The sequence below is a fragment of the Hemiscyllium ocellatum genome, chromosome 46 (genome assembly GCF_020745735.1).
Source record: "Hemiscyllium ocellatum isolate sHemOce1 chromosome 46, sHemOce1.pat.X.cur, whole genome shotgun sequence".
NCBI lineage: Eukaryota > Metazoa > Chordata > Chondrichthyes > Orectolobiformes > Hemiscylliidae > Hemiscyllium > Hemiscyllium ocellatum.
The window spans coordinates 4679679-4698164 of NC_083446.1; the positions used below are offsets into that span (position 1 = coordinate 4679679).

At 47.8% G+C, this 18486-nt stretch overlaps 1 protein-coding gene across 2 annotated transcripts in view; it reads right to left on the reverse strand.

Annotated features, from left to right (window-relative positions):
- Window positions 1-11948: 11948 nt before the first annotated feature.
- The window catches only part of pld7 (phospholipase D family, member 7), a 41639-nt gene continuing 35101 nt past the window's right edge, over window positions 11949-18486 (reverse strand). For both annotated transcript variants that reach the window (XM_060855864.1, XM_060855863.1), the window contains one exon: window positions 11949-18479. In XM_060855864.1, the coding sequence (XP_060711847.1) occupies window positions 18271-18479 (209 nt within the window). In that variant the 3' untranslated portion in view covers window positions 11949-18270. The remainder of the gene's footprint in view (window positions 18480-18486) is intronic.

Sequence of the window (18486 nt, forward strand, 5' to 3'; positions counted from 1 at the left end):
ATAGCCTTGGCAGATAAGGTTAAGGATAATCTAACGAGATTCAACAAGTACATGAAGAGCAAGAGAGCAACTATGGAGAGAACGGAGTCCCTTAAAGGTCAACAAGGTCAAGTACGTGTTGAACCTCAGGAGATGGGAGAGATATTAAATTGATATTTTGAGTCAAGTTTTACAATGGAGAAAGACGTGGAGCCCAGAGAATGTGGGGAAATAAATACTGGTGTATTGAAAATAGTTCACATTACAGAAGAGGGAGTGCTGGATAATGGTGGATTTGTTGCGAGTGATGAATAAGTATGTCCATCTGAGACAGGCAAGAAGGGGTAAGATAAAGGAACCTTGGATGACGAGAGCGGTGGAGCTTCTCGTCAAAAGGAAGAAGGTAGCTTACATAAGATGGAGGAAGCTAGGGTCAAGCTCAGCTCTACAGGATTACAAGCAGGCGAGGAAGGAGCTTAAAAATGGTCTGAGGAGAGCCAGGAGGGGGCACGAGAAAGGCTTGGCAGAACGGATTAGGGAGAACACAAAGGCATTTTACACTTATGTGAGGAATAAGAGGATGGTCAAAGAAAGATTAGGGCCGATCAGGGATAGCATAGGGAACTTGTGTGTGGAATCTGAGGAGGTAGGGGAAGCCCTAAATGAGTTTTTTGCTTCTGTCTTTACGAAAGAACCGAACTTTGTAGTGAATGAAACCTTTGAACAGCAGGTGTGCATGCTGGAATGGATAGAGATAGAGGAAATTGATGCGCTGAAGATTTTGTTAAGATTGACAAGTCGCCAGGGTCAGGTCATGCCTCACAAACCTTATCGAGTTCTTTGAGGATGTGACTAGAAAAGTTTATGAGGGTCGATATGGTGTATATGGACTTCAGCAAGGCATTTGATAAGGTTCCCCTTGGTAGGCTCATTCAGAAGGTCAGGAGGAATGGGACACAGGGGAATTTAGCTGTCTGGACACAGAATTGGCTGGCCAACAGAAGACAGCAAGTGGTAGTAGAAGAAAAATATTCTGCCTAGAAGTCAGTGGTGAGTGGTGTTCCACAGGGCTCTGACCTTGGGCCTCTACTGTTTGTAATTTTTATCAATGACTTGGATGAGGGGATTGAAGGATGGGTCAGCAAGTTTGCAGACGACACAAAGGTTGGAGGTATCGTTGACACTGTAGAGGGCTGTTGTAGGCTGCAGCGGGACATTGACAGGATGCAGAGATGGGCTGAGAAGTGGCAGATGGAGTTCAACCTGGATAAATGTAAGGTGATGCATTTTGGAAGGTCGAATTTGAAAGCTGAGTACAGGATTAAGGATAGGATTCTTGGCAGTGTGGAGGAACAGAGGGATCGTGGTGTGCAGGTACATAGATCCCTTAAAATGGCCACCCAAGTGGACAGGGTTGTTAAGAAAGCATATGATGTTTTGGCTTTCATTAACAGGGGGATTGAGTTTAAGAGTCGTGAGATCTTGTTGCAGCTCTATAAAACTTTGGTTAGACCGCACTTGGAATACTGCATCCAGTTCTGGTCACCCTATTATAGGAAAGATGTGAATGCTTTGGAGAGGGTTCAGAGGAGGTTTACCAGGATGCTGCCTGGATTGGAGGGCTTATCTTATGAAGAGAGGTTGACTGAGCTCAGACTTTTTTCATTGGAGAAAAGGAGGAGGAGAGGGGACCTAATTGAGGGATACAAGATAATGAGAGGCATAGATAGAGTCGATAGCCAGAGTTTGTTTCCCAGGGCAGAAATGGCTAACACGAGGGGTCATAGTTTTAAGTTGGTTGGAGGAAAGTATAGAGGGGATATCAGAGGCAGGTTCTTTACACAGAGAGTTGTGAGAGCATGGAATGCGTTGCCAGCAGCAGTTGTGGAAGCAAGATCATTGGGGACATTTAAGAGACTCCTGGACATGCATATGGTCACAGAAATTTGAGGGTGCTTACATGAGGATCAGTGGTCGGCACAACATCGTGGGCTGAAGGGCCTGTTCTGTGCTGTACTGTTCTATGTTCTATGTTCCATTAAAACTCTCAAACCTAATCGAGTGCATCCCAGGACGTTGTGGGAAATTAGGGAAGAAATTGCAGAGCCGTGAGCAGAGAGATTTGTATCATCAATAAACACAGGTGAGGTGCCAGAGGACTGGAATATTGCTAATGTTTTACCATTGTTCAAGAAAGGCAGTAAGGAGCAGCCTGGGAACTATAGTCTGTAAGTATGACAGTGGTGGTGGGTAGGATGTTGGAAGTGATCTGAAAGACAGGATTTATACACATGTGGAGAGGCAGGGACAGGTCTGTCATTGTTCAATACAGCAGGATACAGCACTGGAAGGGACAGGTCTGTCACTGTATAAACCAGGTACAGTACTGGTGGGGACAGGTCGGTCACTGTATAAACCGGGTACAGTACTGGTGGGGACAGGTCTGTCACTGTATAAACCGGGTACAGTACTGGTGGGGACAGGTCTGTCACTGTATGACACCGGGTACAGTACTGGTGTGGACGGGTCTGTCGCTGTATAACACTGGGGTACAGTACTGGTGGGAACGGGTCTGTCACTGTATGACACCGGGTACAGTACTGGTGTGGACGGGTCTGTCGCTGTATAACACTGGGGTACAGTACTGGTGGGAACGGGTCTGTAGTGTATAACACTGGGGTACAGTACTGGTGGGGACAGGTCTGTCCCTGTATAACACTGGGGTACAGTACTGGTGGGGACAGGTCTGTCAATGTGTAATGTTGGTGTACAGTACTGGTGGGGACAGGTCTGTCACTGTATAACACTGGGGTACTGTACTGGTGGGGACGGGTCTGTCAATGTGTAATGTTGGTGTACTGTACTGGTGGGGACAGGTCTGTCACTGTATAACACTGGGGTACTGTACTGGTGGGGACGGGTCTGTCAGTGTATAACACTGGGGTACAGTACTGATGGGGACAGGTCTGTCGCTGTATAACACTGGGGTACAGTACTGGATGGGGACAGGTCAGTCATGGGGTAACACTGGGGTACAGTACTGGTGGGGACAGGTCAGTCATGGGGTAACACTGGGGACAGGTCTATCACTGTATTGCACTGGGGTATAGTCCTGGTAGGGACAGGTCTGTCCCTGTGTAACACTGGGGTACAGTACTGGTGGGGACAGGTCTGTCGCTGTATAACACTGGGATAACAGTACTGGTGGGGACAGGTCTGTCACTGTGTAACACTGGGGTACAGTACTGGGTGGGGACAGGTCAGTCATGGGTAACACTGGGGTACAGTACTGGTGTGGACAGGTCTGTCGCTGTATAACACTGGGATACAGTACTGGTGGGGACAGGTCTGTCGCTGTATAACACTGGGGTACAGTACTGGTGGGGACAGGTCAGTCACTGTATAACACTGGGGTACAGTACTGGTGGGGACAGGTCTGTCCCTGTATAACACTGGGGTACAGTACTGGTGGGGACAGGTCAGTCACTGTATAACACTGGGGTACAGTACTGGTGTGGACAGGCCTGTCCCTGTATAACACTGGGGTACAGTACTGATGGGGACAGGTCTGTCGCTGTATAACACTGGGGTACAGTACTAGGTGGGGACAGGTCAGTCATGGGGTAACACTGGGGTACAGTACTGGTGGGGACAAGTCTGTCACTGTATTGCACTGGGGTATAGTACTGGTAGGGACAGGTCTGTCACTGTGTATCACTGGTGTACAGTACTGGTGGGGACGGGTCTGTCACTGTATAACACTGGTGTAAAGAACTGGTGGGGACAGGTCTGTCACTGTGTAACACTGGGGTACAGTACTGGTGGGGATGGATCTGTCACTGTATAACACTGGGGTACAGTACTGGTGGGGATGGATCTGTCACTGTATAACACTGGGGTACAGTACTGGTGGGGACAGGTCTGTCACTGTGTAACACTGGGGTACAGTACTGGTGGGGATGGATCTGTCACTGTATAACACTGGGGTACAGTACTGGTGGGGATGGATCCGTCACTGTATAATATGAGAATACTGTACTGGTGTGGACAGGCCTGTCCCTGTATAACATTGGGGTACAGTACTGGTGGGGATGGGTTTGTCATGGTATAACACTGGGGTACAATACTGGTGGGGATGGGTCTGTCCCTGTATAACACGAGGATACAGTACTGATGGGGACAGGTCTGTCCCTGTATAACACTGGGGTACAGTACTGGTGGTGACGGGTCTGTCACTGTATAACACTGGGGTACAGTACTCGTGGGGATGGGTCTGTCACTGTATAACACTGTGGTACAGTACTGGTGGGGACAGGTCAGTCATGGGGTAACACTGGGGTACAGTACTGGTGGGGATGGGTCTGTTGCGGTATAACACTGGGGTACAGTACTGGTGGGGACAGGTCTGTCAGTGTATAACACTGGGGTACAGTACTGGTGGGGACAGGTCGGTCGCTGTATAACACTGGGGTACAATACTGGTGGGGATAGGTCTGTCACTGTATAACATGGGTACTATACTGGTGAGGACAGTTCTCCTTGTATTAAACTGGGTTACAGCACTGGTGAGGACAGGACTTGCTGTATTACATTGGAGTACAGTACTGGTGGGGAAGGTCTGTCACTGTGTAACACTGGAGTACAGCACTGGTGAGTTCAGTTCTCCCTGTATTACACTGGGGTACAGCACTGATGAGGACAGGACTTGCTATATTATACTGGAGTACAGTACTGGTGGGGAAGGTCTGTCACTGTGGCATTGAACTGGTGAGGACAGGTCTTACACCATATAACACCAGGGTACAGTACTGTAGCCCAGTATCATACAGTGACCAACCTTTCCCTGCCAGTAATGCACACCTGTATCACACAGGATTAGATTTCTGAACCTCCTTAGTGGCCTGTTTTGCCCACTGCCTAAATAATTACCGATTTCTGCTGATGTGTGGACACTGTTTGGACAGGGACTGCAGCAGGGATCTGCAAGTTTGTGTCCCGCTTCCTTGACGAGCTGATTGTGACGAGGGCACAAGGCTTTTCCGCCAGAAAAGCTTGTCAAAAGCAAAATATTATCCATCCGCAGGAAATTTGAAATGGGAACAAAAGGTGTCGATTTGACAGTCATATCACTGGCAAACACTTCCTGTTAAACTGTATTTCATTTTGTTTCAAGTAGTCAGGCCTCTTTATAATGGAAACTAGCCATGTAAACCTGTCAGAGTAGAGTCTAGTGCTGGAAAAACACAGCGTGTCAGGCAGCATCCGAGGAGCAGGAGAATCGACGTTTCGGGCATAAACCCTTCGTAAGGTTCCTAATTAGAGGAAAATGTGGAAGCTTTAGAGAGGGGGTGCAGAGGAGATTTACCAGGATGCTGCCTGGACTGGAGGGCATGACTTCTAAAGAAAGGTTGAGGGGGCTGGGCCTTTTCTCATTGGAGTGAAGAAGGATGAGGGGTGACGTGATAGAGGTATGCAAGATGAAGAGAGGCATAGATAGAGTGGATAGACAGAGACATTTTTCCCATGGTGGAAACATCTATCACAAGGGGGCATAATTTTAAGGTAATTGGAGGAAGGGTAAGGGGAGATGTCAGAGGTAGGTTCTTTACATAGAGAAGTGGTGGGTGTGTGGAATGCACTGACAGCAGTGGTCATAGAGTCATAGAGATGTACAACACGGAAACAGACCCTTCAATCCAACTTGTCCATGCCAGCCAGATATCCCAACCCAATCTAGTCCCAGCTGCCAGCACCCGGCCCATATCCCTCCAAACCCTTCCTATTCTTATACCCATCCAGCTGCCTTTTAAATGTTGCAATCGTACCAGCCTCCACCACTTCCTCTGGCAGCTCATTCCATACCCATACCACTCTCTGCAAGAAAATGTTGACCCTTAGGTCTCTTTTATATCTTTCCCCTCTCATCGTAAACATATGCCCTCTCGTTCTGGACTCCCCCACAACAGGGAAAAGAGTTTGCCTATTTATTCCATTCATGCCTGTCATGATTTTATAAATCTCTATAAGGTCACCCCACAGCCTCCAATGCTCCAGGGAAAACAGCCCCAGCCGAATCAAGGTTTCCCTATAGCTCTGAACCCTTTCAAGTTTCACAACATCCTTCTGATAAGAAGGAGACAAGAATTGCACATAATATTCCAACAGTGGCCTAACCAATGTCCTGTACAGTCGCAACATGACCTCCCAACTCCTATACTCAATATTCTGACCAATAAAAGAAAGCACACCAAACGCCTCCTTCACTATCCTATCTACCTGCGAGTCCACTTTCAAGGAGCTATGAACCTGCACTCCAAGGTCTCTTTGTTCAGCAACATTCCCCAGTTCTGCTAAGATTTGCTTTCCCAAAATGCAGCACCTCGCATTTATCTAAATTAAACTCCATCTGCCATTTCTCAGCCCATTGGCCCATCTGATCAAGATCCCATTGTAATCTGAGGTAACCTTCTTCATTGTCCACTACACCTCCAATTTTGGTGTCATCTGCAAACTTACTAACTGTACCTCTTATGCTCATATCCAAATCATTTATATAAATGATGAAAAATAGTGGGCCTAGCACTGATCCTTGTGGTACTCCACTGGTCACAGGCCTCCAGTCTGAAAAGCAACCCTCCACCACCACCCTCTGTCTTCTGCCTTTGAGCCAGTTCTGTATCCAAATGGCTAGTTCTCCCAGTGTTCCATGAGATCTAACCTTACTAACCAGTCTCCCTTGGGGAACCTTGTCGAACGTCTTACTGAAGTCCATGTAGATCACATCCTCATCAATCCTCTTTGTTACTTCTTGAAAAAACTCAGTCAATTTGTGATACATGATCTCCCACACACAAAGCCATGTTGACTATCCCTAATCAGTCCTTGCCTTTCCAAATACATGTACATCATGTCCCTCAGGATTCCCTCCAACAACTTGCCCACCAGCAACATCAGGTTCACTGGTCTTTCGTTCCCTGGCTTGTCCTTACCACCCTTCTTAAATAGTGACACCACATTAGCCAACCTCCAGTCTTTCGGCACCTCACCTGTACTATCGATGATACAAATATCTTATCAATGGGCCCAGCAATCACTTCCCTAGCTTCCCACAGAGTTCTAGGTTACACCTGATCAGGTCCTAGGGATTTATCCACTTTTATGTGTTTCAAGACATCCAGCACTTCCTCCTCTGTAATATGGATATTTTTCAAAACGTCACCATCTATTTCTGTACATTCTATATCTTCCATGTCCTTTCCCACAGTAAACACTGATGCAAAATGCTTGATTAATATCGCACCCATCTCGTGCAGCTCCACACAAAGGCCACCTTGCTGATCTTTGAGAGGCCCTATTCTCTCCCTAGTTACCCTTTTGTCCTTAATGTATTTGTGAAAGCCTTTTGGATTCTCCTTAATTCTATTTGCCAAAGCTATCTCATGTCCCCTTTTTGCCCTCCTGATTTCCCTCTTAAGTATATTCCTACTGCCTTTATACTCTTCTAAGGATTCATTTGATCTATCCTGTCTATACCTGACATATGCTTCCTTCTTTTTCTTAGCCAAAACCTCAACTTCTCTAGTCATCCAGCCTTCCCTATACCTACCAGCCTTCCCTTTCACCCTGACGGGAATATACTTTCTCTGGATTCTCGTTATCTCATTTCTGAAGGGTTCCCATTTTCCAGTCTTCCCTTTACCTGCAAACATCTGCCTCCAATCAGCTTTCGAAAGTTCTTACCTAATACCATCAAAATTGGCCTTGCTCCAATTTAGAACTTCAACTTTTAGATCTGGTCTATCCTTTTCCATCACTATTTTAAAACAAATAGAATTATGGTCGCTGGCCCCAAAATGCTCCCCCACTGACACCTCAGTCACCTGCCCTGCCTTAGTTCCCAACAGCAAGTCAAATTTTGCACCTTCTCTATCTGGTAGGTACATCCACATACTGAATCAGAAAATTGTCTTGTACACACTTAACAAATTCCTCTCCATCTAAACCTTTAATTCTATGGCAGTCCCAGTCGATGTTTGGAAAGTTAAAATCCCCTATCATAACCACCTTATTATTCTTACAGATAGCTGAGATCTCCTTACAAATTGCTTATCAATTTCCCTCTGACTATTAGGGGGTCTACAATACAATCCCAATAAGGTGATCATCCCTTTCTTATTTCTCAGTTCAACCCAAATAACTTCCCTGGATGTATTTCCGGGAATATCCTCCCTCAGCACAGCTGTAATGCTATCCCTTATCAAAAATGCCACTCCCCCTCCTCTCCTGCCTCCCTTTCTATCCTTCCTGTAGTACTTGTATCCAGGAACATTAAGCTGCCAGTCCTGCCCATCCCTAAGCCGTGTTTCTGTAATTGCTATGATATCCCAAGTCCCATGTTCCTAACCATGCCCTGAGTTCATCTGCCTTCCCTGTTAGGCCCCTTCTATTGAAATAAATGCAGTTTCATTTATCAGTCCTACCTTGATCTCTGCTTTGTCCCAGCCTGCCCTGACTGCTTGACTCACCTTTGTTCTCAACTGTACCGGTCTCAGACTGATCTGTTTCCTCACTATCTTCCTGGGTCCCACCCCCCCACCCCACCTTACTAATTTCAATCCTCCCGAGCAGCTCTAGCAAATCTCCCTGCCAGTATATTAGTCCCCTTCCAATTCTCGTGCAATCCGTTCTTCTTGTACAGGTCACTTCCACCCCAGAAGAGATTCCAGTGATCCGAAAATGTGAATCCTTCTCCCATACACCAGCTCCTCAGCCATGCATTCATCTGTTCTACCCTCCTATTCCTGCCCTCACTAGCTCACAGCACCAGATACACTAGGGTCATTTAAGCAACTCTTGGATAGACATGTGGATGGTAGTAAAATGACAGGGAAGGCAGATGAACTCAGGACACGTTAGTCTGATCTTAGAGTAGAATAAAGGGCCAGCACAACATCGAGGGTCGAAGGGCCTGTACTGTTCTGTGTTTACATTTCAAGTGGGTACAGTAAGAATATTCTGTCTCTGTTGACAGCAGTTCATACAATATTGAAAAACAAATTGTTCCAAAGGGAGCTGACACTGACATTGAGGCAGAGGGTTAGTTACACTGAGGGGCTTCCAAGGGACGTACCGGGTCAATATCGGACTTAATATATTCGGCTGCAAGCACCTGCATGGAACAGAGCATGGTCAACCATGGTGGGGCCAGATCCATCACTATGACACTGGGATACAGTACTGGTGAGGGTAAGTCTGTCACTTTGTAATGTAGAAACGGGCCCTTGGCCTCAGCAAGTCCACACCGACTCTCCGAAGAGTATCCCACCCAGACCCATTTCCCTACTATCCTATATTTACCCCTGACTCATGCACCTAACCTACACATCCCTGAACACTGCGGCAATTTAGCATGGCCAATTCACCCGAACCTGCACATCTTTGGACTGTGGGAGGAAACTGGAGCACCCGGAGGAAACCCACGCAGACACGGGGAGAATGTGCAAACTCCACATAGACAGTCACCCAAGGCTGGAATGGAACGCGGGTCCCTGGCGCTGTGAGGCAGCAGTGCTAACCATTGAACCACCATGCCGCCCCTGGGTACATGACTAGTGAGGATGGTCTGTCACTATATATCACTGAGCTTAAGTCCTAGTGGGGACAGGTCTGTCACTGTAATCGTACTGGTGCAAACAGATCTGTCACTGTATACCACTGGGGTTCGGTCCTGGCATGAACAGGTCACTGTGTAAGAGGTATAGTATTGCAGGGGTCAGATTCGTCACTATAAGAACACAGGGACTGTACCAGTGGGGTCAGATCTGTCACTGTCACTGTACAACACTGGGGTACAATAGTTGTAGGGACAGGTCTGTCCCTGTATAACACAGCTGGGAGAGGTCTGTCCCTGTGTAACCCTGGGGAATGGTACTGGTAGGACAGGGCTATCTCTGAGTAACCCTGGTGGGGACAGTTTTGTCCCTGTGTAACACTGGTGGGGACCGGTCTGTCTCTATGTAACACTGGTGGGGACAGGTCTGTCTCTGTGTGACACTGGTGGGGACAGGTCTGTCTCTGTGTAACACTGGTGGGGTCAGGTTTATCTCTGTGTAACACTGGTGGGGACATGTCTGTCTCTGTAACACTGGTGGGGACAGGTCTGTGTCTGTAACACTGGTGTCGACAGGTCTGTCTCTGTGTAACACTGGTGGGGACAGGTCTGTCTCTGTGTAACACTGGTGGCGACAGGTCTGTCTCTGTAACACTGGTGGGGACAGGTCTGTCTCTGTGTGACACTGGTGGGGACAGGTCTGTCCCTGTGTAACACTGGTGGGGACGATCTGTCTCTGTGTAACACTGGTGGTAACAGGTCCGTTCCTGTGTAACACTGGTGGGGACAGGTCTGTCCCTGTGTAACACTGGTGGGGACCGGTCTGTCCCTGTGTAACACTGGTGGGGATCGGTCTGTCTCTGTGTGACACTGGTGGGGACAGGTCTGAGTCTGTGTAACACTGGTGGCGACAGGTCTGTCTCTGTGTAACACTGGTGGGGACAGGTCCGTTCCTGTGTAACACTGGTGGGGACAGGTCTGACCCTGTGTAACACTGGTGGGGACCGGTCTGTCTCTGTGTGACACTGGTGGGGACAGGTCTGTCTCTGTGTAACACTGCTGGCGACAGGTCTGTCTCTGTGTAACTCTGGTGGGGACAGGTCTGTCCCTGTGTAACACTGGTGGCGACAGGTCTGTCTTTGTGTAACACTGGTGGGGATAGGTCTGTCCCTGTGTAACACTCGTGGGGACAGGTCTGTCTCTGTGTAACACTGGTGGGGACAGGTCTGTCTCTGTGTAACACTGGTGGGGACAGGTTTATCTCTGTGTAACACTGGTGGGGACAGGTCTGTCTCTGTGTAACACTGGTGGGGGCAGGTCTGTGTCTGTATAACACTGGTGGAGACAGATCTGTCTCTGTGTAACACTGGTGGAGACAGGTCTGTCCCTGTGTTACACTGGTGGGGACCGGTCTGTCTCTGTGTGACACTGGTGGGGACAGGTCTGTCTCTGTGTAACACTGGTGGGGACAGGTCTGTCCCTGTGTAACACTGGTGGCGACAGGTCTGTCTCTGTGTAACACTGGTGGGGACAGGTTTATCTCTGTGTAACACTGGTGGGGACAGGTCTGTCCCTGTGTAACACTGGTGGGGACCGGTCTGTCTCTGTGTGACACTGGTGGGGACAGGTCTGTCTCTGTGTAACACTGCTGGCGACTGGTCTGTCTTTGTGTAACACTGGTGGGGACAGGTCTGTCTCTGTGTAACACTCGTGGGGACAGGTCTGTCCCTGTGTAACACTGGTGGGGACAGGTCTGTCTCTGTGTAACACTGGTGGGGACCGGTCTGTCCCTGTGTAACACTGGTGGGGACCGGTCTGTCTCTGTGTGACACTGGTGGGGACAGGTCTGTCTCTGTGTAACACTGCTGGCGACTGGTCTGTCTTTGTGTAACACTGGTGGGGACAGGTCTGTCTCTGTGTAACACTCGTGGGGACAGGTCTGTCCCTGTGTAACACTGGTGGGGACAGGTCTGTCTCTGTGTAACACTGGCGGGGACAGTTTGTCTCTGTGTGACACTGGTGGGGACAGGTCTGTCTCTGTGTGACACTGGTGGGGACAGGTCTGTCCCTGTGTAACACTGGTGGGGACAGGTCTGTCTCTGTGTAACACTGGTGGCGACAGGTCTGTCCCTGTGTAACACTGGTGGATTGGACTTCGGGGGGAACAGGTCTGTTCCTGTAAATCACTGGTGGAGACAGGTTGTTGGCGGAGATGTACCTTGTGCTGTGGAATATAAATGCAGCCTGGCATCAACACAGCTGGGAACTTTGCTTCTTCCAATCTGGTGGTTTGATACGAGACAACTCAGAGAATAATTTCATATTTGATCATGGAAGTAACAGCAGCCGAAGAGGCATGTAAGAAGCTCAAATTGTTTTATTTCAACACAAGCAGATCTCTTATTTACAAGCATTCTGATCAAGGCTGTACCTCAGTACATGTTGTCACTGCTACAATAAGTATAGGAACAGCTCTGCCCCAGATACACTGTGGGCTCTCAGAAACACAGAAAAGGCCCTTTGGCCCATCAAGTCTGTCCCAGGCTGTAGGTGAAGCAACGTGAACTTAATCCCCTGTCTGCAGCCGGGCCAGAAAGGGAGTTCACAGTGTTCTGCAATTCTGTATGAACTATCCGTACAATTGACAACACCAACATTTCCCCGGCACCCACACCCCATGACACTTTTCCAAGCCTAATTTACCCCACATGTCCTACCCCAGCTTTGAGAATCCCCACAGACTGTGATCCCAGCATCCACACCATAAAACACTTGCACCCCAACTGTTTGGGCTGGAGTTGAAAGAAATTCTCTTTGTGTCTCTTACAGAGTGTATGAGGTGGTTTCTGATCTGCAAGTTTAGGGGACACCACTTGGGGTGACCTTGTGCCCATGTCAGTGGGAGGCAAATATTGAGATTTGAGTCAAGATTAAGGAAGAATTATTTATTAGATCTGGACAACTAGTATCAAAAGAATCTGCTGAAGGGTTTAAAGGGGCAAACCTTAGAGGAATATCAGGAGGGCAAAAAGGGGATATGAGATAGCCTTGGCAGATAAGGTTAAGGATAATCCAAAGTGATTCTACAAGTACATAAAGAACAATAGAGCAACTAGGGAGAGAACGGGGCCCCTTAAAGGTCAACAAGGTCATGTACGTGTTGAACCCCAGGAGATGGGAGAGATATTAAATGGATATTTTGGGTCAATTTTTACAGTGGAGAAAGACGTGGAGCCCAGAGAACGTGGGGAAATAAATACTGGTGTATTGAAAATAGTTCACGTTACAGAAGAGGGATAACGGCGGATAAAACTCTCAAACCTAATCGAGTGCATCCCAGGACGTTGTGGGAAATTAGGGAAGAAATTGCGGAGCCCTGAGCAGAGAGATTTGTATCATCAATAAACACAGGTGAGGTGCCAGAGGACTGAAATATTGCTAATGTTTTACCATTGTTCAAGAAAGGCAGTAAGGAGTAGCCTGGGAACTATAGTCTGTAAGTATGACATTGGTGGTGGGTAGGATGTTGGACGTGATCTAAAAGACAGGATTTATAAGCATTTAGAGAGGCACGGACAGATCTGTCACAGTACAATACGGCAGGTTACAGTACTGATGGGGACAGGTCTGTCACTGTATTACACTGGGGTACAGTACTGGGGGACAGGTCTGTCACTGTATAACACAGGGCACAGTACTGGTGGGGACAGGTCTGTCCCTGTATAACACTGGGGTACAGTACTGGTGGGGACAGGTCTGTCACTGTATTACACTGGGGTACAGTACTGGTGGGGACAGGTCTGTCACTGTATTACACTGGGGTACAGTACTGGTGGGGACAGGTCTGTCACTGTATTACATTGGGGTACAGTACTGGCGGGGACAGGTCTGTCACTGTACAATATGGTAGGCTACAGTACTGGTGGGAGACAGGTTTGTCATTGTATTACACTGGGGTACAGTACTGGTGGGTTCAGGTCTGTCACTGTATAACACAGGGCACAGTACTGGTGGGGACAGGTCTGTCCCTGTATAACACTGGGGTACAGTACTGGTGGGGACAGGTCTGTCACTGTATTACACTGGGGTACAGTACTGGTGGGGACAGGTCTGTCACTGTATTACACTGGGGTACAGTACTGGTGGGGACAGGTCTGTCACTGTATTACATTGGGGTACAGTACTGGCGGGGACAGGTCTGTCACTGTACAATATGGTAGGCTACAGTACTGGTGGGAGACAGGTTTGTCATTGTATTACACTGGGGTACAGTACTGGTAGGTTCAGGTCTGTCACTGTATAACATGGGGAACAGTACTGATGGGGACAGGCCTGTCACTGTATAACACTGGGGTACAGTACTGGTGGGGACAGGTCTGTCACTGTATTACACTGGGGTACAGTACTGGTGGGGACAGGTCTGTCACTGTATTACATTGGGGTACAGTACTGGTGGGGACAGGTTGTCACTGTACAATATGGCAGGCTACAGTACTGGTGGGGACAGGTTTGTCACTGTAAAGCACTGGAAAACAGTACTGGTGGGGACAGGTCTCATTGTACAATACAGCAGGGTACAGTGCTGGTGCGGACAAGTTTGCCACTGTTTAGCACTGGGGAACAGTACTGGTGGGGACAGGTCTGTCAGTGTATAACATTGGGGTACAGTACTGGTGGGACAGGTCTGTCCCTGTATAACATGGGGTACAGTACTGGTGGGGACAGGTCTGTCACTGTATAACACTGGGGTACAGTACTGATGGGGACAGGCCTGTTCCTGTATAACAGTGGGATACAGTACTGGGGGTTCAGGCCTGTCGCTGTGTAACACTGGGGTACAGTACTGGTGGGGACAGGTCTGTCACTGTATAACACAGGGCACAGTACTGGTGGGGACAGGTCTGTCCCTGTATAACCCTGGGGTACAGTACTGGTGGGGACAGGTCTGTCAGTGTATAACACTGGGATAAAGTATTGGTGGGAATAGGTCTGTCACTGTGGCACTGAACTGGTGAGGTCACTATATAACACCAGGGTACAGTACTGTAGCCCAGTATCATACAGTGACCAACCTTTCCCTGCCAGTAATGCACACATGTATCACACAGGATTAGATTTCTGAACCTCCTTAGTGGCCTGTTTTGCCCACTGACTAAATAATTACCGATTTCTGCTGATGTGTGGACACTGTTTGGACAGGGACTGCAGCAGGGAGCTGCAAGTTTGTGTCCCGTTTCCTCCTCGAGCTGACGAGGGCACAAGGCTTTTCTGCCTGGAACGTGGAATCATTTTTCTAAAAAAAAAACAACATGCACTGCGCAATTTTTCTGCAAAGCAAAACACGCCCGACTGAAACAGCCAAGAGTTAACCTCCTCAGAGTTTCGCATTTCCTTGTCAAAAGCAAAATATTATCCATCCGCAGGAACTTTGCAATGGGAATAAAAGGTGTCGATTTGACAGTCGTATCACTGGCAAACAGTTCCCGTTAATCTTTATTGCATTTTGTTCCAAATCGTCAGGCCCCTTTTATTAATGGAGACTAGCCATGTAAACCTGTCACGCTGCCAGAGGTGCAATTGCGCCACCACAGGCGGAAAGGTGTCATGACACATTTCCATGGGATACCGAGTCTTTCACAACTTAAAATGGTGACTGAGGCAAAAGTTGTCCTCTTGACCCCAGTCTTTCAAGCCCCACTTTCAACAAGAGGGGCGACAGATTAATTGTCACGTTTAAAAAAATAAGCTTATAAAATTTCTCAGTCGTGATCAACTTTAGTCCCAAGCTAAATAAATGCTATACTTCAGTACAAAAGATAAAAAATAAAATTGTAACAAAATAGATATCTTTTTCAAAACAAAAAAATATTCTTGGTCGCAGGCTTGGTAGGTCCCCTTCACGGGGCCTGAGGTCAACATTTATCCCTTGGCAAACAGCACCCTTTTTCTTCAAAAAAACAAAATAGCTGGTCATTGCGGCATTGCTGTTTGTGGGATCTTGCTGTCCGCTGCCATGGTGCTGGGTTTCCTCCGTCGCAACAGCAGAAACGCCTCACGGTAGCGCGAGCGACGTCCTGAGGTTGTGACAGAAGGTGCTACAGAAAGGAGAGGCTTTTTTTTTTGCTGTGCCATTCAATCAGTGTGGGGTTGGGGGGAGGTGTTGGATGGGGAGGGGGAGAAATCGAGATGCTGGACAAAGAATAGAAACTGCACATGGGAGGAGGAGGCCATTCCGTCTGTCATGTCTACACTGGCTCTCTGAAGGAACTGTCCACCTACAGCCACTGCCTCAGCTTCCCCCTTACTCTAATCTTTCAGATGATGATCCAAATCCCCTTTGACAGCTTTGATTGAACCTGCCTCCACCACCCCCCCATTTAGTGCATTCCAGAGCCTAACCACTCATCGTGTGTAAGGTTTCTCCTCATGTCCCAGAATCCCTAGTGTGGAAACAGTCAATTCGCCCCCTCTCAATCTTCCAAAATGCAGCCCATCCATACCCACCCCTGCCCTATCCCTGTAACTCTGCATTTCCCATGGCTAGTCCACCTAAACTGTACATCCCTGGACACAATGGGCAATTTAGTACAGCCAATCCACCCAACCCGCACATCTTTAGACTGTGGGAGCAAACCCACACAGACACGGGGAGAACGTGCAAACCCCACAGAGACAGTCGCCCGAGGGTGGAATCGAACCCAGGCCCCTGGAACGGTGAGGCAGTAGTGCTAAACACTGAGCAGTAGACACGGCTCCTTTTGCTGAATCTGTCTCTTCAGGTTCTCAATCCTTCCAGCAACGGGAACAATTTCTACTCTGGCCTGAATGTTCATGTTGTAAACTCCTTAATTAGATTCCTTCTTCGACTAGGATTACAGCCCCAGCTTCTCTCTACAATCCACGTCACCAAAGTTCCTCAATCCCTGGAACCACTCCCATGAATCTATTTTGCTTTTTTCCCCCACCCTCGAAAAGCTCCACCACCCTTCCGAAACAGCAGTGCACAGAAGTGGATACCATGCTTCAGACGAATACCCAACTAGTGTTTTGAAACAGTATTCCTGAAACAATTTAAACAGTTCTTTGACATATCAGGAGATTTCATAAGAATTAACAACATTTTATGCTGTATGAGAATAGACTGCTGTTTAGTTGACAAGCAAACTCTGATTTGTACAGCTGCTGCCATGCAGAATGCACTTGTTTGATAACTGACAGTCAACGGCCAAACTTTGTTTAAATTTAAACCAGGCAGATTGACTACGATTGGTCAATGGCTGTTGCCTATTTTTCACCTGTTTGATGATGACTGACAGTTAATTATCGAACATTGCTTAAACTTAAACCAGACAGATTGACTCCAATTGGTCATGGCATTGGTAAATGACAGTTCCCTATTTTGCACCTGTTCGATGATGACTGATAGTTAATTGCCAAACTTTGTTTAAATTTAAACCAGGCAGATTGACTCCAATTGGTCATGGCATTGGTCAATGGCTGTTGCCTATTTTGCACCTGTTTGATGATGACTGACAGTTAATTACTGAACATTGTCTAAATTTAAACCAGGCAGATTGACTCCAATTGGTCAAGGCATTGGTCAATGGCTGCTCCCCATTTTGTTGTGTTTATGCATTCCTCTGACTGCAAAATCCCTGAGGAATCAAACTCCACTTGTCAAATAATCAGCACCCTCTTCTCATAAAGTTTAAATTGTTGTTCCCTCTGACTTAGTGGCATTCTTGTGAATGTCCTGATGAATGTAAGAATGGAAGCTTCAAGAATTTGTGACTTTCTCAGCAATACTCAAACTCTAAACAACTACTTCACTCAAAAGCTATTGCATTTAAATTCAGACCAAGACTAGCAAGTTTACGTCTTGAATGAGTAGCCCACTTTGGAAGCCATTGTTTATAACTGATGTTTCATAGTAGCTGAACTAATAGAGATTTTCCCAGCGAACATTCAAAGTGGGTTAGCAGAAGGACTGGTTGAGGAACAGGTTACCAGACCAAACACACACTGAGCTAGCACACGACGGGCCAAATGGTTTCCGAATGATGGGAAAAACAGCATGGCACCAAGCCAGATATCCCAGAGGGGTCTACTGAGTCATGTGGTTTTATTCTGACAGTGACCCTCGCCCTCCTTAAACAAACAGATTGACAATGGGCTGCCCAAAGGTGGGGAAGACACTGGAGAGTTCTCCAGGAACACAGTGCCCTGATAACAGAACTATGTTGGGGTGAAAAATCAGTAGGAACGCTTTAGCCTTTCCAAACAGGTTCACACCTCCGTGCACCCAGGGACGGAGGGACCAAGTGGAGTTAATCGTGCCTTCAAAGATCCAGAATCTGCACAACGTTACTTGGTCAAAACGAGTGAAAGGAAGGCCCGAACAAACTCAAGCCATGTGGAACAGCTTTTGTCGCCAATAACTTCTGATGAGTCAAATTCGCTTTGTTATGGGGGAAGGAGAGGTTTCCTAAAGCAAGTCCTACACATTTTAAAGAAGCTATTTCGCCAAGTGGTGAGACGTGGGAGGGGAACAAAGGGGGTCGAGGGAGGGAGAGACGGAGAGAGCCTTGGGTTCCTGAACGTGGCTCCCTCGATCTCACCCAGAACCCCCTCCCCCACCCCACCCTCCCAAACGCAGGACTGTTTCTCATGCTCCCAGCTCCTTATGCACCCTCCCTGTGCGAAAGGCATTGCTGCTTCATTTCTTCACTGTCCAGCCTCAGTGCATAAGTCGAAGTCCAGTCTCGCTCGAACACTGCTTTCAGCTGGCTCTGCACCGTGCCAGGGTTGTCATGTGCCACGCCTGTCTGGTTTATGACGAGCCCCACGCCAGCCGTTCTCACAAAGTAATCCTCTGCCCAGTTAGATGTCCCTGCAAG